Source organism: Daucus carota, chromosome 7 (assembly GCF_001625215.2).
Source record: "Daucus carota subsp. sativus chromosome 7, DH1 v3.0, whole genome shotgun sequence".
Taxonomy (NCBI): domain Eukaryota; kingdom Viridiplantae; phylum Streptophyta; class Magnoliopsida; order Apiales; family Apiaceae; genus Daucus; species Daucus carota.
The window spans coordinates 22,366,729-22,385,121 of NC_030387.2; the positions used below are offsets into that span (position 1 = coordinate 22,366,729).

The 18,393-nt window shown below is 36.0% G+C and overlaps 4 protein-coding genes and 1 long non-coding RNA gene across 5 annotated transcripts; 4 read left to right on the top strand and 1 right to left on the bottom strand.

Annotated features, from left to right (window-relative positions):
- Positions 1-413: 413 nt before the first annotated feature.
- Positions 414-1,149, top strand: LOC108195541 (glutaredoxin-C5-like). Its single transcript, XM_017362513.2, has one exon. The coding sequence runs from the start codon at positions 481-483 to the stop codon at positions 901-903; it is 423 nt and encodes a 140-aa protein (XP_017218002.1). The 5' UTR covers positions 414-480; the 3' UTR covers positions 904-1,149.
- Positions 1,150-1,315: 166 nt separating this feature from the next.
- Positions 1,316-3,006, top strand: LOC108195419 (leucine-rich repeat extensin-like protein 4). Its single transcript, XM_017362380.2, has 2 exons — positions 1,316-1,958; positions 2,042-3,006. The coding sequence occupies exons 1-2, from the start codon at positions 1,715-1,717 to the stop codon at positions 2,809-2,811; spliced, it is 1,014 nt and encodes a 337-aa protein (XP_017217869.1). The 5' UTR covers positions 1,316-1,714; the 3' UTR covers positions 2,812-3,006.
- A 1,193-nt stretch (positions 3,007-4,199) lies between these two features.
- On the top strand, positions 4,200-5,537 carry LOC108194729 (auxin-responsive protein SAUR36). The gene has a single exon (XM_017361673.2). The coding sequence runs from the start codon at positions 4,874-4,876 to the stop codon at positions 5,333-5,335; it is 462 nt and encodes a 153-aa protein (XP_017217162.1). The 5' UTR covers positions 4,200-4,873; the 3' UTR covers positions 5,336-5,537.
- Positions 5,538-6,456: 919 nt separating this feature from the next.
- LOC108196694 (uncharacterized) lies at positions 6,457-12,167 on the top strand. Its single transcript, XM_017364097.2, has 10 exons — positions 6,457-6,827; positions 7,014-7,186; positions 7,319-7,477; positions 7,764-7,913; positions 9,443-9,586; positions 10,113-10,269; positions 10,720-10,892; positions 11,379-11,434; positions 11,612-11,714; positions 11,889-12,167. Exons 1-10 carry the CDS (start codon positions 6,593-6,595, stop codon positions 11,976-11,978), a joined length of 1,440 nt encoding a protein of 479 aa, XP_017219586.1. The 5' UTR covers positions 6,457-6,592; the 3' UTR covers positions 11,979-12,167.
- A 1,185-nt stretch (positions 12,168-13,352) lies between these two features.
- On the bottom strand, positions 13,353-16,644 carry LOC135147768 (uncharacterized). The gene is made up of 3 exons (XR_010285581.1): positions 16,356-16,644; positions 14,667-14,924; positions 13,353-13,553 (listed from the first exon to the last, which is right to left on the bottom strand). It is a non-coding gene; the product is annotated as an uncharacterized LOC135147768 (long non-coding RNA).
- Between the last annotated feature and the right edge of the window lie 1,749 nt (positions 16,645-18,393).

Here is an 18,393-nt window from a genome sequence, read left to right on the forward strand (position 1 = left end):
GATTCAACTGTAAGAATCCCAAGTACACGGATATTCATATTATATATCTCTCTCTCTCTCTCTCTCATCTCTCTCGCACACACATTCTGCTTTTACAGATGACGAGGGTGGTGTTTGTGTCCTGCACAAGTCAACAGCATTTTGTCTACTCCCTCAGTACTGTTTCCGCCGCCTTCCACAGTTGTGCCTCCCGCATCTCTCATCAAAAGCACCACCCACCTTTTCAGACTCGTCCTTTCCTCTTATCTTTATCACCATCTTCATTTTACTATTCATTCCCCATCCTCTTTTAACCAAAATCCACGTACATTTTGCACCCACGCCTCCCGACAGCCACAGACAAACTCCCCACTTTCACGACACTCAAACATCCAATCCCACAAAAATTCCCCTATAAAACCCATCCATCATTTCACTCATATCATTCATCACTCATTGCAAATCACAACATTTTTTACTCACTTCTCGAATCATTCGAAAATGATGTATTACAAGTCTAATTCAGACTCCTCTTCGTCGATAACATGGGAATGGCATTATGATTATTTGCCAACTTCGAGGCAAATATCGAATTCGGATCCGTTGGAGAGGATAGTGAAGCTGGTGTCTCGGAGCGCGGTGGTGATATTCAGCCGGAGCAGCTGCTGCATGTGCCATGCAGTGAAGCGCCTCTTCTGCGGGATGGGAGTGAATGCGACTGTGTATGAGCTGGACCAGGACCCTTTCTTGGGCAAGGAGATTGAGAGGGCTCTGCTCAGCTGGCTCGGGGACTACTCCAAGACTAGTGTTCCGGTTGTTTTTATTGGGGGGAAGCTGGTGGGAGCTATGGACAGAGTCATGGCGTCTCATATTAATGGGACTCTGGTTCCTCTGCTTAAGGAAGCTGGAGCTCTTTGGCTCTGATCTGTCTCTTCAAGTTTAGTGAATCAACTAGCTAGCTATTTGTAGCTTAATGTATTTAGTTATCTATGTACTTCATGCTATCAGAGGCGATCAAATGTATTAGTATAATTAACAAATTATTAACCCTGTGAGGCTGATCAGCTAATTATTAGGCCCATACAATCTGTTGTACTGTATAGAGAAAGCTCAACTTATTATGGAAATGCAAGTTGCCTGGTGCCTAAATAATAGTAACAAATTTATACACCGATTTGACAAAGATTTGAAATATCGTTGATTTTTGAAAACCGATGGAGTGCATTGTTTGTGATAAATGGGTCAATTCCTGGGGGCTGGGAAGATGTTGGAGGCCCACATTTTTCCTGACAAGATATTGGTGACCCAGAAGTCACTTATCCTGGAGAATAAGTTAGTATTGATTCTTCAAAAAAAAAAAAAAAAAAAGAAGTTAGTATTGAGATAGGCATGTTAACTCAGCAGGTATTGATTAGTACAGAGTCATGGAAAGCATGGAACAGGATCACAAGCATGTTCATAAATTCTATAAATGATCTCAGTCTTTGAGAACCGGTAATTTTCAGAGCTTTCGAGACCGAAAAGGCGAAAACATTCAACTCCCCACCAGTACTGCCCGTGAATCAAATTCATTCTTGCTCGTTGTCATGATAATGATTTCATCTCGATTTATCTAAAAACAAAAAGTTGTTTCAGACCACTGATTGTAGTTGGTCCTAACACCAAACTAACTACTCACGGGCTCATTCATATGTGAACAAGACAAAAACCCAACTAATTCCAGTCTATATAATATATGCTTCTTGCAGTACTAATTAAACTGCGAAAGCTTCTCAAGGCGCCGTGGCAAATTAATCTGAATTCCGAAAAATCCGCTTCAATGTATCCCATGCTTCAATTGGTTTCTCTGTTTCTTATTTCCCTGGTCCTTCAGGCCTCAGCACAACCGACGCCCTCGTCGGATATCACTATTGTCGGTGCTGTTTACTGCGATGCCTGCTACAACAACTCCTTCTCAAAACAAAGCTACTTCTTGCCAGGTAAACGACATCCTAGCATTGTAGTGTAGACGATACTTAAGTAAAACCATTTATACATAATTTTTTAAATTTATCGTGATCAGGCGTGGATGTTCACATACAATGCAACTTCAGAACAAACTCCCCGGGCACCAGAGAGGAGGTGAGCCTCTCAGTTGACAGAAGTACCGATGCCTATGGAATATACAGACTCGAAATTCAATCCGTTGAAGGAATGGACTGCACCGCAGCCTCCATGGTCCAGTCGTCGTGCCAAGCAAGCCTAATATCGTTACCGATCAATACAGCCTGCACTTATCCGGGCATAACAACCACATCCAGGGAAATAACGCTAAGGTCGAAGCAGAACAACAATCTATGCACTTACAGCCTAAGTGCCATGACATACAGACCCCCAACCAAAAACGCAACATTGTGCGGAAATGATCATATAGAGGCTAAAAATCTAGCAACAGACTCGTTTCAATCCTCGAAATTTTTCTTCTCTCCGTTTAACTGGCCTCCTCTGCCTCAGCTCCCGCCCTTGCCTCAGCTGCCACCGCTGCCACCTTTGCCATCCTTCCCGCAATTTCCTTTCCAACCACCAAGCTCAAATACACCCGCACCTCCACCTCCGCCTCCACCATCTTTACCTTTTCCATTTGCACCGTCAATATTTCCTCCGAACCCCTTCTTGCCTTCAGCTCCACCTCCACCGCCACCTGCATTCAATTTAGCTGACCCAAGGACTTGGTTTCTTAACAATCCTTTCATATCCCGGTCTCCACCTCCACCATTTTATCGAGACCCGAGGACTTGGATACCAATCAATTCTCAGGAACTGAAACATAACGCTCAGAACCAAAATCCCTGAGGAGAAGATGTATATACTTGTTACTCTGCTTCCTATATAATTCATAATTATTGCATAATATTAAGGTCACAATTACGTGACAATGCCGATATTAAAATTTTATACATATATAATTCTACAAATGATTTCTGCATTAGTCCGAAATAAGAAACACTGCAGTATGAATGTAAACCAGCATATCATATGATTCATATCTTTTAGACATTAGAATTGCAGAGCAACTGATCTGTAACTAAATTCTAAAGTTTAATGTAGGTCACTTGTCATACGAAGATCATCGAACTCTGACCCCAAACCAAATCAAAACCAAAAAAACCTACTTCCATAATCTGAAACAAGTAGCTTATCCCAGTTACAGTAATGTAAATTGAATAACAGATTGAGCACATGACGTGTCGCTGTAAGAGTATAAAAAACTCAATAATTAGATGACTCTGGAACATAAGGATAATGTTTTATTTTAGTATGTCCTCAGTTTGATGCTTCTGTGTTTAACAGTACTGGCTCTTCAGGGTTAACTCCATGTATTTTCACTGTAAAATCTAAGCAAGATTTGATTCCAGTTTGCGTCGTCTAATTTTACTCCTAATATAAATTCGGTGCTAACAAAATTCACCAAGTAATAATTCAATATCACTTCAGGAATAAGATGCAGAATATATTAGCAATAATTTTACCGTGGACTTCCAGAAATCTATTTCGTGTAGCTTGGAAACAAAAATTTGAATTAGGTATTCATGTTTCTTTACATTTAAGACCTATTATTGCTCGTGCAATTTGTGATCCTCTTTCAGGTCAACTGGCTGCAAAAGCTTTTACTCGAGGAGGCGCTCTTGGCCCGGTGAATGCCAACTTAGTAGTTCTCAATATGTTATCATTAACCTTTTCACTAAGGACACTAGTTTTCTTTAGACTTTAGCTTATAAAATTGGTTCGAATTTGTTGAGAATCAAATGAGGACAAAAACTATAATATATTGAAAATGTCAAAAACGTCGCCTACCATTACTAGGACAGTGTTATTTGTTGATCCGTTCATCAGAGCAACTCCAACAAGGGTTGTCAAGACGCGGCATGGCATTGGCACCCAACTAACGCGCCAACCCTGAGAAGCTCAGCCTCTTGTCCTATTAGGATCAAGGACAAACTGTGTACTGCATAATTTGCAATAAAAGTCAGATTTTAAACAATACATTTTGTCTGTGTTTGTGTCATGCCATTAAACAACCAAATATTACACGTCAAATCCGCTTTGATTGGTAGTTTGAAAAACGTTACAAAAAATGTAGTAGGAGAATCTAGAGATCAATCCACCCACTAAAAGTTGTTTGTCAATTTCCACGAGTCGTTTTAAATTCATGGACTCTGGCCACTTCGGTCATGTTGTGGATATATTACATAACTCACCAATAATTCTAATAGTTATATGGCTCTTTGAGGCCACCTTAGTGTTGACAATTTGCTCAACTCTGTTTTCAGAGGTTTTTTATATCAAGCTGAGGTTTTATATTTGATTAAGACTTTAAATTGCATCTCTAACCATTTGCAGATGCATTCAACTCCCTCTGGAATTAACATCTCGAATTTTTTTTGATTCTTCAGAAACAAATATGTATAAGCATAGTTGTCTTACAATACTTTACCTTACCTGATTAAAGCTTTCATCTTTGGTTTGATCTTGTTTTTCGCTTTTTTTCTCTGAATCTTTCGAATGATCATGATTTCGGTGTATAGTATGATTAATACAATGAGACCGATAATGAAGATCATGCTGTACTTGGCTTACGATAGAGGTTAAGTGATCAGACCTTGTTTGCATCAAGCTTTGTGTTAGTTTTTGAATCAGTTTTACTTTTAAGTAGCTTAAATTCTCAGAGTGCTTGGAACTAGATGGGTTTTTTTCCCTTTTGGTTCTTCATATAATTAATCGAGATTTCTGTCCAAAAATTTGCTTTTATTCATTCACTTGTCATATGCATGATGTTTTCTTGATTAGTTAGTTTTGAGTGGTTGTTCGAATTGAATCTTTCCTCAAAGATCAGATATAAAATTATACAATTATTATGGACTTGGTTAAGGCGAAAGAGAAGAAAGGCCTGATCATCAAGACATGGGAGCGATGCAGATCTTTTGGTGGTCGCAAGAATTACTCATCACAGATTCGTCGTCCCCTAGTGAAAAAAAGCAAGTCATGCCCACAATTAGAGTACACACCAGCAAACAAGTATAATTGTGGTCAAAAACGCGTAAGCGTCCCTGAAGGATGCTTCTCAGTGTATGTTGGACCTGAAAAGCAGAGGTTCGTGATCAAGACGAGGTACGTGAATCATCCACTCTTCAAGACCTTACTCGAAGAAGCTGAATCTGAGTACGGGTATTGCAGTGATGGACCTCTTGCACTTCCATGCAACGTGGATATTTTCGGAAAATTGTTATTGGAGATGGACTCTGATGAGATTCATCAGAAGGGATGCCATTTCACCAGAAGTGTTAGCTCATATCGTGTCCTCAGCCACCCTATATAAATTTGTTGTGATTCCAGTATCTTTGTCTAAGCGTTATAGTGATTGTACAAAATACGTCGAGTCTTTTCTGTAAGAGTGTTGTGTATGCAGCCTCAAATTGATGAGCTGCTTGTACTAATCGTAATCGTTATTCGTGTGCATCTGGGCTAGTTAATTAACTGTACTAGCCAGCTACGCAGCTTATGAATGTGTGTTTCTACTATCTAGTCTCTATATGTGTATTGGACGGATTTGTTTAGATGGCTGCAGCGGTTTTAGTTCATTTGCATCAGTTCATACCGTTAGAATATGATCCTGGTAAGCCCTCCTCCTCGTAACATCTTGGAGTTTTAGGAGAATTGATCACTTAACATGGTATAAAACTCGCACCTTGAGGTTCAGGAGAATTGGTCACTTAACACATACATCTACATAGGTCAACTTAACTGATTATCAAAATACATGTCGAACATAAATATGATATGCCAGGTAGAATTGCATCAACTGAGGTACCAGCGATGATTTTAAGAAATTGAATGGTATGATTGGTATATAAGCAAGCTGGCAATAACAAGCAGAAACAGCCCTGAAACTAGGCTCCGTTCGTTTTCTGCCCACTCTATATGTTCACTTCACAAATCTAACACTCTAAATTTTGTTAGTCATTTTCTGATCACCCCAAATGTCTGACATGTCACATGACCAAAATATTTAGCGGATTTTTTTATTTATTCGACCCTAACAAAAACCAACACTCAACAGATATATGTTTTCATCCATTTGCATCGGTTCGTGCATCCACAGAAATCCACTAAAAAGTAAATATTATTTTCTGTCTTTTTAATAATGTTTTTGACACATTCCTCAATAAAATTTGCTCACTTAAAGTTATCAATCTTTTTAAACAAATATAAATGAAAATAATTACGAATCAAAGTAAATAATTATGAATAAATATGAAATTATAAAACGCAAACTTTTCTATTGTAAAAGGATACCGAACTGTACTAATCCAAAAGAGCCCAGCATGTTTCCATGTCCAATAATAAACATGGGCCGGTTGCCCACTAAAAATAAGTCGACGCTCGAGTTGACTCGTTTGAACGTAACTCAACTCTGAACTCGAAGTCGACTCGGTGATTTTACCCTGGTCTGACTTATTACATGAACTAGAACTACAGTTTGTCTGAGTTCGCAGCAAAACAGTGGAAACTACTCTGAACACAAAGTGAATAAAATAGTTGCAGCAACTAGAACTCTACAGACTACAAGTAGAGAATGTCAAAGACGTTAGTAGATGACAAGAGTGAGAGCGTGAGCTCACACATCATCGTAATACACAATGCCGTGATCGTGACTATGAATCCTCAACTCGAAGTTTTCCGACACGGCGGACTCGCGGTGGAAGGTGACATCATCAAAGCCATCGGTCAATCCGATCATGTCCTAAGTCAATTCTCTCATCTCCCCTCTGCCCAATTCATTGATCTCCACGGCCACTTCCTACTCCCTGGTTTCTATTCTCATCTCGTTGCTTATACGTCTTACAAATTAATTAGTATCTGTTTAAATAAATTTGTGAGCGAGAATCGAACCCAGAACTTGAGACGACAGAGTATAAGCCTTCCATCTCTCATGGATTTATATTAATTAAACTTGCTTGTATTGTTTTTAACTATGTAGTTGTTATAATTGTTAGGGTTGATTAATACGCATGTTCACACATCTCAGCAATTAGGAAGAGGTATAGCTGATGATGTTGATTTAGTCACTTGGTTACATCATCGTATTTGGCCTTATGAATCCAACATGACTCCGCATGATTCCTACATTTCCACTTTACTTTGCGGAATTGAGCTTATTCACTCCGGTGTATGTCTCTTTATTTTATGTATGCTCATTATATATATCTTTGTCTGTTTTAAGACTTATACATTGATTTTTGTAGAGAAGTGCGGCTGACTATGCCTAATTTCGTTGTTCATTTTGAATTTGAAACTGCAGGTGACTTGTTTTGCGGAGGCGGGAGGTCAGCATGTACCAGAAATGGCTAGAGCTGTTGAGTTACTGGGCTTGCGCGCCTGTTTGACCGAGTCTATCATGGACACTGGTGAGGGTCTACCTGCCTCTTGGGCTATCCGAACCACTGATGATTGTATTCAGGTAATTGTTTTTTTCTTACTACAGTTTACCTGTCCTTGTAGTGTTTGTAAGATGATATATTTACTTTGCGAAGCTTGCTTCCGACCTTATTGTATATACGATCCATTGATGCATCCTCATATCTATTGGACTTTTTCATTCATGTCCAAGTTATGCTCCCACTTACATTAAATTTTTTTATCTTCTTTGAATCATGTTTTTGGAAATTATGTCTCTTCTCGGTGTCCATTATATATATTCAATAATATCTGAGACAGCTATTAAATGCCTTTCTTTGAGAGGACAGTCCCAGAAGGAATTGTACAAGAAGTACAATAATACAGCAGATGAGCGCATCAAGATATGGTTTGGGATAAGGCAGATCATGAACTCAACCGATCGTTTGCTTCTTGAAACTAGAGATGCAGCTAAAGAACTCAAAACTGGAATCCATATGGTAAATCAATCTATCCTGGTTTCCATTTCTCAATTTTTTCTTAGCCGTTTGTTTTAGATGATATTACTCACTGGCTATGCATTGTGAAGTGCTCTTACAAGTTACAATGAGGAACTATACTATACTATGTTTTGTCCTGCTGAACATGAGAATTCCACATACTGAATGCAATTGTTCTCCCTTCAATTTATAAATTCATTATGTGTTAGGTTGTTTAAAATTCCAAGTGGATTAGAGTTGGTCCTCTATGTTCTTTTAAATCTAAAAGGGTTTCTATATCATCAAGAAAAGTATTCTACTTGTAAACTGTCATATCTTATTAACTGGAATACAGATAGGGCGGTCAGTAGATCGATCATTTTAAAATGGATATGGCTTGGTCATTTGATTCCTGATCCAAAAAATACACATCAGATAATATATGGATTGTACATGTATCACCCATAAGCCATGACCAGGTCCGTAATAGGCAATTAACTAGTTTCGTTTAGTTTTCGCCATGATTTTAAATAATTTAGCCTAATCTTTGTTTAGAATAACAAAAAAAAATATCTATCATCTTTTCTCAAGCCATTCTCTCCCTCTCTCCATTATAAATCAAAGCAGTCTTTTATCTCCTTCTACAGACTACTTATTTTATTTATTCTACTCTCTTCACCTCTTCACTTCAACTTCATATTCATTTAAATCCCTACCACTAACCCCCAAACATAATGGTTGTATCACTCTTAGATATAAATTCAATGTCTCAACAAGTGCAACCAGGCTATCATTCTCAGATCTTATCTACTCACACTCAGTTACTTCGTTGTCCTCGCTTCATTTCTTGTATTTGATCCACAGTTTTATTGGTGTGGTATTTTATGGGTGAATTAAATATATGGTCATCACTAATAGTGTCATATATAACATAGCAGTGTCCAGATTATTGAATAATGTTATTCCTTTTCTTTATCGCCCAAATTTTTGCTATTATGCTGCACATTGTTGACCATTTTCTTTTCGTTGTAATTGTGAAAATCGTTTTTGGATATGCTCCAATGCAAGAGAGGATGTATCTGGATTACTCGTGCGATAGAATTGGATGGCTACTGCAGTTTACAAATCACTGTTAAAATTACTTTTCACAAGTAATCAGTCTTTTTGGAGATCGGATTTCTCTTTAAATGGAGGACAGACTGTGTGCATACAATCCAATTTGTAAGAAGCCTGATCGCTGAACCGATCTAATAAAAATATATAGCTTCAGTTCCAGATCTCCCCACTTTGATCCAAACCTGGACAGTGATAGGCTGATAGCCTTATGTTAATCGGTAAATTGGCATTATGCTTTAATGTATCTTCAGTTAATTGGAGCAGTTTGTTTGTCACTATCGTTTTTTTTTTTATCTTTTTACTCAACCTTTCTATAATATTCAACAACTAGCCAAATTCTAGAATTTATAGGGCAAGTAAACAAATGATATTTTCTATGGAACGATTTTGTCAATTGGCAGTTAGTCATGATCTCTTAACTTGGATTTTTTTAGCATGTTGCGGAGATAGATTATGAGAACCATGTTGTTAGAGACACTCGAAAGGTTGATTATGGAACAGTTACATACCTGGAGAAAATAAAGGTCCTCCAGAGCAACTTGCTGGCTGCTCACACAGTTTGGGTGAATGAAAAAGAGGTAATGTCAGGTTTATATATACAGTCTCTACTGGCATTGAATATTGTGGATTTGGCTGGTTGTAGAAAAGCTAGATCATCGTCTTTACTCCTATATTCAGGTAATATAGGGTCTATTTTAATCTATCTTGCATGAAAACCAACCTTTACTATTTTCCTAGGTATCATTAATTGCCTCCAATTTTGGCTATCATTACTTTGTGTTGTCATGTTCAATGTAACAAAATTAGATAAATTTGCTGACTGGGAACGAGGTAATTAGTCCTGTTAAACTTTGAGAATAATCTGCTAGTTGTGAGGTATATACAAACTGTTAAACTAATATACTGAAAGTCATAAAATGTACCAACAAATTATATTTTATAAACATGTTTGTATATGTTGGTTTATAATATATAGTGTGACCTAATTACTATAGTAGCTCTTTTGTTTGCAATTAATTTAGTGGTAAATCTGTTAATGCAAGTACCTAGTTATCACACTACCCTTACCATAACTCTTATTTTTCCTTCCCATGTCTCTTTCAGATCCAGATGCTTTCAGAAGCTGGGACAAAGGTGTCTCATTGTCCTGCCTCGGCCATGCGCATGCTTGGATTTGCACCAATTAAAGAAATGCTTGATGCAAAAGTTTGTGTATCTTTAGGAACAGATGGCGCTCCATCAAATAATAGAATGAGCATTGGTTTGTTTTAGTTGACATCCTGGTTCTTAATCCGCATTATTTTCGAACTTGTTTAATTAAGAAGTTTTATGTATTGGTTCTTTGTCCTTTTAATTTAATTTGCTGTATGTGCACATTCTATCACATCCAATTTACAGAATCAATGATTCTGTGTTGAGGATAGAAACATAGCACAAGTAAAATAGAATGCATAATTGTTAAAAAAATAGCTAATCTTATATGCAAGTCTTTGACATCACTTTTACCACTACAATCAACATAAGGTATATGATTGTCTTGAAAGAGAATAAATCATGAATCACTACTTAGCAGTCACTCGACATGCCGATCTTATCACCAGATCTGAATAGAGTATAATCATGTCAATGAAAAACACCTTGGCATGCCATGAATAGTGTTAAATTTTAAATATAAATTTTTTAACAAAAATATTGTTCTTCATCTCTGCAGTTGATGAAATGTATCTTGCTTCTCTTATCAACAAAGGCCGTGAAGTTTATTCAAAAGGAACCACTGATCCTACAGCTCTTCCTGCGGAAACAGTTTTACAAATGGCAACGATAAATGGGGCAAAGTCAGTACTTTGGGACAGAGAAATAGGTTCTCTTGAAGTTGGGAAAAAGGTGTTTAGCTTTAAGCTTTAATATATGAGCTTTTAATATTTTTTTGGACAAAATGTGCTCGAGTGCTGCCAGGATTCACCTGACAGAACTTTCTTCTTATATTTGTTTTGCTTTGGGAAAATATGTTTCTTGAAATACTGCAACTTGATTAGGTTTAAAATATATTTTCTGAAATAATATTTTGTTAAAGTCACAGGTAACTTGTCTAGGTGATGATACTGTTAGATTCACTTCTCAAATATTGGCACAATTTCTGATTGCGTTAAGTTAGATTAACAATTTTATATATCTGTAAAGGGTATGTTTAACGAAACAGATAATTCCAATTAGCTAAAAGTTGCATTGACTCGTATTGTTTTATATTACGTTTTTCCTCTCGCATGTTAGACTTTGACCTTCAAATTTCATATCTTTCCCACTTTATCTTCTCTTTGTGAATCCTAAATATCCTGCACCTGTTATTGATTTTGTGCCTTTATGCTACAGGCTGACATGATCGTGGTCAATCCTTTCTCGTGGACTATGGTTCCTTTTCACGACTGGTATGACTGCACAGAGCACAGTATATTTTTCCTTTTATCTTAATTATAGAACTTAGAAGACATTTTTATCTTTTGCGGAGCCAGGCTGCCAGCCTTTTCTAAGTGAGGTCCTAATGCTTATCAACTGATAAATAAACTTAGGCATTTGACACTACTTGAGTCTAATTATTAATGCAGCATTTCCAGCCTTGTATATTCAATGAGATCTGAAAACGTGATATCAGTTATGTGCAATGGGCGCTGGATAATGAAGGATCAGAAAATATTAAATGTCAATGAGGTACTTCTTACTAACATAAATCCCACATCTATGAGATTACAGAAATGCGACTAGATGCTTTTATGTATTTATCACTGATAATGTTTGATTGTTAATCATGCACCGGGTGCCATTCTAGATGAGGTTTTAATTAAGGGGGCTACAGTATTTAACACGGAAACATCTTGTGTGCAGGAAGAAATTATTTCGATGGCGAGATCTGCCTCCACTGAACTCTTGAAGAGGGCAGGCAATCAGATTCCAAGTAAAATGAATTTTGTTTAGCTGTCGGGTTTCAAGTATTGCTTAGCAAATTCTCAAATGCATGAATTATTAACTTCATTGTATCTTTTGTTGTTGTATTGATGATTTGTAGTTTTTGTGTTTTGTTGTATAAAGTTATAGTTTATGTCTGTATTCGATTGGAATTTTAATAGATTGTTTTTTATCAATGAATTTTAATGGATTGTACTATGTGATTTTGATTTTGTGTGGATTCTTGATAAAATATCATAGAGTTGATATATAGAACCTTCAGGATTTAAGTACAATGTTTCGTAATCCCATGAATTTTGTTGGGATTTTAAAAAACTTAAAATAGGTCGAGAAATCCCACGAAATTCTATCATTTTATGAAATCCAAAAAAACAACCACCATTTGAATACTATCAGATTTTAATGGATTTAAAACAATCTCAGTTAAATACCATCAAATTTTAAAGTATAATTTAAAATCCCAATTGAACACCACCCGATTTTATGGCATAATTTAAAATCTCAGTTGAATACCTGAAATTTTTAATGGATTTTAAACAATCTCAATTGAATATCCTCAGATTTCATGCAAAAAAATCCTTTGAAATCCCAATTTAATACACTCCTGAATTTTTAAAATCTAAATAGGGAAACTCCTTTTTTGGGATGACAAATAATTTTTTTAATATAATAATAATAATAATAATAATAATAATAATAATTGTATTGTTATAAAAAGATTTTTATTCTGGTTGAGAATTTGTAATGTAACAATTATTATATCAACAGAATTCAAATAAATCATATTGATATCTAAGTCAAATTCACGTAATTACCATAAAAACGGAGTAGGACGATGCAACACAACAAACTAACGGGGGTGTATTCGATTGGGATTTTAATGGATTGTTTTTAGTCTATGAATTTTAATGGATTGTATGTGATTTTGATTTTGTGCGGATTCTTAATAAAATGTCGCAGAATTTATAGGATTTAGGTACAATGCTTCAAAATCCCATTGATTTTGGTGGGATTTCAAAATACTTAAAATACACTGAAAAATACCACAAAATCCATCATTTTCTGAAATGAAAAAAAATCCATCAGCATTTGAATACCATTAGATTTTATTGGATCTTAAACAATCCCAATTGAATACCATCGGATTTTAAAGCATAATTTAAAATCTCAATTGAATACTGTGACAGCCCTCAAATCCGGGGGTCTGGATTTGGTGCCAATAAAATAAAAACAATTTAAATCCGGTAAATTCTGAAAGAAAGTAAAAACAAATATTTCAAAACCCTGATTTTTTTTTTCTTCTTTTCTTAAATATGGTTTTGAAGAGAGACAAATTTGAACCTTTTAAAACACTTTTGAAAAACTGTATTTCTGAAAACCAAATAACTTAAAACCTGAAGCATTAATAAAAGGTTTAATTGGAAACACTTTAACCCCCTAAAAACAGGATCGCATCCAGGTTACAGTATTGAAATCAGAAAACACCCAACCTGATCTCTGATGTATAACTTAACCACTTGCAATCCTTGCAGCTTAGCATCACTCTCAAGCGCAGCCTAATCAGTAATTCATCTCTGTCCTTAGCTGAAAGGTTTAGAATTGAAAAGCAAGAATGAGCTAAAATGCTCAGCAAGTTCTAGTAGTAAAATAGTTTGTATAAAGATAATTTGCAAGGTTGAGCTATGAATCGCTCAGCAGTGCCAACTTGAATAAACGAGAGATATAATCGAAAAACATTTTATAAGAGCAAGAGTATAGAAATCATGCATGCTTTGAATATAAAGCAGTAAACCATCATTTGACATAAAAACCATGTATGCTTTGAGTATAAAGCCTTAAGTCATCATTTGATATAAAACTGGAAATCACCTTTAACTAGCATGCTTTTAAAACATAAGAGATCATATCATTTTTAAGCTCAGAATTTTTCTCTGGCATGCTATAAGAGAATTGAATCTCAAAACGAATTATCAGATATATTCGGACGCTAACAGGTGAAGATAGCTGATCAGTCTATCAACACCGGACGGCGATGAGGCCATCACGAATAAATGTTCCGGAACCTAAAGACTAGCTAGGTCTTTAGCACGCTGGACTAGGGGGTTTAACAATGTGCACCACCCCGACTTAGCCTCTTACGGAACCACATGCTGGGTCGTTATCAAATTACGGAACCTCTTACGCAGCTCCAAATAGAGATATCTGATCCATTTCCAGTTTCCAATTTGATTTGTATCTATCCCATTTTCAAAACCATTACATGATATTCATGAATCAATACCATGTCTCAAAGAATTATACCACAGGTTTAGCAATGATAATCACTAAACATTTTCCAACACATCAAAAGTTTAGCAATGATAATCACTAAACATTTTCAGAATTAAAATCTCATTCGGGATAGATAATCACAAGATACTATTCCCCTAAACCACATTTTAAAAGATATTGAAATCCATAGAAACAGGGGAATACGTACTTAAAACATTTGATATTTGAGATGCATTCTTGCTCTACTTTATTAATATATAATCTGAACCACCAGAGATATGGTCAGAAGTACTTGCAGAGATTTTAAAATATGAATATGGACACTTCTTTTGGATAAAAGAGGAGTATACTTGATCTTTCAAATATAAGAGAAAGGTAGGAATACTTGCACTTTCAAATATATAAGAGAGAAATGAGAATACTTGCCTTTGGTCCTTAGCTTATACACTCTTAGCTAACATCCTTATCTTATTCTGCTTTCTCAAGACATCACCCTCAACTATTCCTGATTCTCTGCTATGGCGCTCATGCGGTTGCTGTAGCCTGATACGAATCTTATCTAAGTTCCGTCTTGATCCCCAACGTCTGGTTCTACTCGTCTCGAACAATCCGTAACTACTGAACCGCTATACAACTCTCACCTTTTCTTGCCTTTGCTTGGTATCACGCCCTTAATGCTCGATCCTATTATAAGCAAAAAGATACTACTTTAGTATCCTTCCGAAACGACTATCCTATTTCTACCCTTTCGTGATATATATATATACATATATATACATGTCACATTATATAGCACATAACAAGTAGCACACGTTATAGTTTTACAACTTACAACCAACTCAGAATATTATTTAACACGAGAACGCGTAACTTAAGTTAATACTTCTACAGAAAATTCGGCATGACCTACTCGTAAATAGGACTATCCCCTTGTTTTCAAATCAATCAAATCAAGCTCTTTAAACTAAATAAAATACTAATATAAAGAAAATCTGCCTCGACATGCAGTAAATCACATAAGAAAAGTACCTGCCCCGACATGCGGCACCTAACACATAATGATAAATAATCCGCCCAGACATGCGGCACCTAAACACATAATGATTGAAAGAAACTAACAGCTTATCTTTAAAACGGAAAGTAATTCAATATTAATACATTATACTATCAAGAATAACACTCTAACATTTAACACGTAGCACTTAGCAGGTATCACATATTTCCATACATTTACTTACCACTTACCATAATACTCAATTTAGATACTATTACAAGTTGAATTAAATAAGCATAGCACTATAATTGTTTAAGATATCGCATATTTATATTATTAATATTATTATTTACTATTATTACTACTAGTGGAAGTAATAATAATAATAAAGAATAATACTAATATTTATTAATATTCGACATCCTAAAATTACCAAGTAAACACAGTTTCACACATTAACAGCAACAATAATGCTATGCAGTACTGCTATTACTACCAAATCACATAAATATTATTTATAGATTTTATAGAAATATCACAAATCAGTAACTATGTAAATTTGATTAATAGTCCGATAATTATAGGATACACCCCCGTATAATTTTAAGATCTAAATTTTATTTAAAAATCGGCCAGTACCTCCTCTATATATCGGACTACCAGTCGATATCATATCGACACAACAAATCCCAATAACCTGTAATCAAACTCCAATAATCCAAATTACAAATACCAACCAATCCACTAAATAATCCCAACAAATTTATAATCAATCCGAACAACTTGCTTTATAACTACTATCCAAAATTAATATTCAATCCAACGAACCAACAACTGAAATAATAAATAAAAATCGTATAAAAATCAGTTTATGACTCGAGCCACTCGAATAATCTACTCAGCCACGTTTAGTCAACACACGGCCAACCCGGCCCCACACGAACACATACCCACACAACACACGCACACACAGAACGCACACATACACCCCCCGCACCAATACACACCTCTGTTACACACATAGCCGCACACACTAATACACACACGAGATACACACACTCACCCCAGCACACACTCACGCACTGATTATACACACAGACACGCAGCACATATATGTATACCTATACACAGCAGCAAAACGACGGGAGAAAGGGGTGAGGCCGGCGGCGAGCGAACCCGCGACCGGGAACAGCGGCCGGAGACGCGGCCGGGCAGAGATTGCCGGAAGGCAGCGAAGAAGGGCGGCCGAGGGGGAAGAAGCGGAGAGAAGGAGATGCGCGAGGGAGAGAAAAACCGAGAGAGAGAGACTGAGGTTGCGTGGGAGAGACGAAGGAGAGTGAGAGAGCGAGAGGCGGTGAGAGATTGTGTGAGAGAGAGTGTGGAGAGAGATACAGGTGAGAGATTGTTATTTTTGGTGTGAAAAGAAACAGAGTTGAACTGATTAAAATGGAGAGGCTGCCACGTTTTACAAAATAAGCCACGTACCCCTTTTGGGGCCGGTTCCGGACTGAATTAACAAATTAACAAACAAACTTGCAGATAAAAATGATCCAGATAAATACCGAAATAATTTTAAAAATCTCAAAATAATTGAAAACATATAAAATATGATTTTCATGATTTTTGGATCATTTTTGAAATTAGTAGAAACACCCCACTTGAATCTACACAGAAAATCATTTAGAGCTGAATAATTAACGAAACATCAATTTATGAATTTTATAAATCTCTAAAAATATTTAATGAAATTATAAAGCGATAAAAATGATTTATTGCATATAAAATTGAGTATTATGGTAAGTGGTAAGTAAATGTATGGAAATATGTGATACCTGCTAAGTGCTACGTGTTAAATGTTAGAGTGTTATTCTTGATAGTATAATGTATTAATATTGAATTATTTTCCGTTTTAAAGATAAGCTGTTAGTTTCTTTCAATCATTATGTGTTTAGGTGCCGCATGTCTGGGCGGATTATTTATCATTATGTGTTAGGTGCCGCATGTCGGGGCGGGTACTTTTCTTATGTGATTTACTGCATGTCGAGGCAGATTTTCTTTATATTAGTATTTTATTTAGTTTAAAGAGCTTGATTTGATTGATTTGAAAACAGGGGGATAGTCCTATTTACGAGTAGGTCATGCCGAATTTTCTGTAGAAGTATTAACTTAAGTTACGCGTTCTCGTGTTAAATAATATTCTGAGTTGGTTGTAAGTTGTAAAACTATAACGTGTGCTACTTGTTATGTGCTATATAATGTGCCATGTATATATATGTATATATATATCACGAAAGGGTAGAAATAGGATAGTCGTTTCGGAAGGATACTAAATTAGTATCTTTTTGCTTATAATAGGATCGAGCATTGAGGGCGTGATACCAAGCAAAGGCAAGAAAAGGTGAGAGTTGTATAGCGGTTCAGTAGTTACGGATTGTTCGAGACGAGTAGAACCAGACGTTGGGGATCAAGACGGAACTTAGATAAGATTCGTATCAGGCTGCAGCAACCGCATGAGCGCCATAGCAGAGAATCAGGAATAGTTGAGGGTGATGTCTTGAGAAAGCAGAATAAGATAAGGATGTTAGCTAAGAGTGTATAAGCTAAGGACCAAAGGCAAGTATTCTCATTTCTCTCTTATATATTTGAAAGTGCAAGTATTCCTACCTTTCTCTTATATTTGAAAGATCAAGTATACTCCTCTTTTATCCAAAAGAAGTGTCCATATTCATATTTTAAAATCTCTGCAAGTACTTCTGAGCATATCTCTGGTGGTTCAGATTATATATTAATAAAGTAGAGCAAGAATGCATCTCAAATATCAAATGTTTTAAGTACGTATTCCCCTGTTTCTATGGATTTCAATATCTTTTAAAATGTGGTTTAGGGGAATAGTATCTTGTGATTATCTATCCCGAATGAGATTTTAATTCTGAAAATGTTTAGTGATTATCATTGCTAAACTTTTGATGTGTTGGAAAATGTTTAGTGATTATCATTGTTAAACCTGTGGTATAATTCTTTGAGACATGGTATTGATTCATGAATATCATGTAATGGTTTTGAAAATGGGATAGATACAAATCAAATTGGAAACTGGAAATGGATCAGATATCTCTATTTGGAGCTGCGTAAGAGGTTCCGTTATTTGATAACGACCCA

Coding starts and splice junctions, on each gene's coding strand:
- LOC108195541 (XM_017362513.2), top strand. CDS start 481: ATGATGTATTACAAGTCTAATTCAGACTCCTCTTCGTCGATAACATGG.
- LOC108195419 (XM_017362380.2), top strand. CDS start 1,715: ATGCTTCTTGCAGTACTAATTAAACTGCGAAAGCTTCTCAAGGCGCCG. Junction 1,959..2,041: donor ACAAAGCTACTTCTTGCCAG/GTAAACGACATC, acceptor TATCGTGATCAG/GCGTGGATGTTCACATACAA.
- LOC108194729 (XM_017361673.2), top strand. CDS start 4,874: ATGGACTTGGTTAAGGCGAAAGAGAAGAAAGGCCTGATCATCAAGACA.
- LOC108196694 (XM_017364097.2), top strand. CDS start 6,593: ATGTCAAAGACGTTAGTAGATGACAAGAGTGAGAGCGTGAGCTCACAC. Junction 7,914..9,442: donor TCAAAACTGGAATCCATATG/GTAAATCAATCT, acceptor GGATTTTTTTAG/CATGTTGCGGAGATAGATTA. Junction 9,587..10,112: donor TTTGGGTGAATGAAAAAGAG/GTAATGTCAGGT, acceptor TGTCTCTTTCAG/ATCCAGATGCTTTCAGAAGC.